We start from the raw sequence: 1,818 nt of genomic DNA, 5'->3' as shown, positions 1-1,818 counted from the left end.
ATACTTTCATGTTTTGGCCAACAATTATAAAGTTGGTACACTCGGTGACTTAGAAGTATAATTTTCCTGTACTTGAAGTATAAGTATCAATTTAATATTTTTCTCAAGATAGATCTTGAGAACACTGGTCTTGACAGAGAAACAGGCAGAAAACAAAGTGATGATCCTGTAAGAGTATCTTTTTATTTTAAAAAAAACTAAATATTAACAAATTTCTGTAACGTTATAAAAATATATGTTAGAATGGATAAAGGATATCTAGTGTCAAAACTCAAGACGCTTCATCGTATCGTATATACATATACGATACGATGTCGTACGATGTCGATACGATGTCGTAGGAGGTCAAAAAGTCTATATCATTTTTTCTCCATTCTATAATACTTTCTTTTATTTATTTGGAAATAACAGTTTTTAAAGTGAATTTGCAAAAGGAAATGATTCACTAAGTTGTAATACCCACTAGCTAGTGTTATTTTCCTTTAAAAGAAACATATAGTTGTTTTTTTCGAGTGTCATAGTTTCGACTACCACTACTGTGTAATATGGAAGGAATAAAAGACTCACTTATTGCTATGAACGAGATGTTCAACATGAAGATGAACGAGTTCCAGAACGAGTTGCACAAATCGTCGTCTCCTATCACGGCATCTTCTCTGGCGGTTGATTTTAATAACTTTAAGAGTTTCACTCTCTCTGCACTGAATACCCTGCAGCGGCAGGTGGAACTTATCAGCCACGAAATGGATCGTCAGGAGATGCGTCGACGGAAGAAAATGTTGCTGTTCCATGGAGTCGCAGAAGAAAAATCAGAAGATCTTTTAGATAAAGTAGTCACTGTTATAGGTGATAGTTTAGACCTAACCGATTTTTCAAGCTCCAGTATAAAGTCATCGTATCGGCTAGGACATTCTTCAAAGAAACTTCGCCCCATTGTCGTCAAATTTATGGATATTGCTACGCGGAATAAAGTTTGGTTTGCCAAAACCAAATTGAAAGGTACTGGTGTTACACAATCAGAATTCCTCACAAATCCTCGACATACGGCGTTTCTTGAGGCAAGAAAGCGCTTCGGTGTTACCAAGTGCTGGACAAGAGACGGTAACATTCACGTAATAACACCCGACGGAGCAAAGCACAAAATTGAATATTTGTCGGAACTGGAGAGCTTATCTGGCTCCAAACCACCACAAAACACAGTCCCCGTAAATAAAACTGCACATAAAATAGCAACTGCACGTCCGAAACGACTTGTCAAAAAATAATAACTATTTGTTTACATCTGTTACCTACTAATTTTAAGTATAATTGCTAACCTTCTATTTTTTATATATATTTTTTTATACTACCCACATGTTCTAATTAATAACATTGTTACTAAAATAACAGTTTGGTTTTTATAGGGCTTTCATTTTTGTACAAACTAATTGTACGAATCTTTAAAAATTTGAGATAATTATTATGTTATCGTTTTTTAATCAGATTATTTTTGATGTTATTATTGTATAGTATATATATATTGTATATTTTAATATAATTCTTCTGGCAACTGGCAGGTGGGTTAAGAAACTGAGAAAAAGAAACTTGTTAATTTTTATTTTATATACATTTATAAATTTATTTATATTAATTACTTACCTATTATATACTTATAAGTACATTACAACTTTTATATTATATAACAAACTTATAATTTAGATTTTATCGCATTGTATATTGTAGTATTTTTATTTATTTATTTATTTATTATTATTAGTATTTATTTTTTCACATATATACCTGTTACTATATATATTTTTTGTCTATATTAATAAGATT

The 1,818-nt window shown here is 31.1% G+C and overlaps 1 protein-coding gene across 1 annotated transcript; it reads left to right on the top strand.

The window, feature by feature from the left end:
• Positions 1-343: 343 nt before the first annotated feature.
• On the top strand, positions 344-1,265 carry LOC146533633 (uncharacterized). The gene has a single exon (XM_085195426.1). The coding sequence runs from the start codon at positions 546-548 to the stop codon at positions 1,263-1,265; it is 720 nt and encodes a 239-aa protein (XP_085051552.1). The 5' UTR covers positions 344-545.
• The last annotated feature ends 553 nt before the right edge of the window (positions 1,266-1,818 follow it).

This window comes from Heliconius melpomene, chromosome 12 (genome assembly GCF_056956725.1).
Source record: "Heliconius melpomene rosina isolate 202511_hmr_F chromosome 12, ASM5695672v1, whole genome shotgun sequence".
Lineage (NCBI taxonomy): Eukaryota > Metazoa > Arthropoda > Insecta > Lepidoptera > Nymphalidae > Heliconius > Heliconius melpomene.
This window is presented reverse-complemented; position numbering and strand designations above follow the sequence as displayed.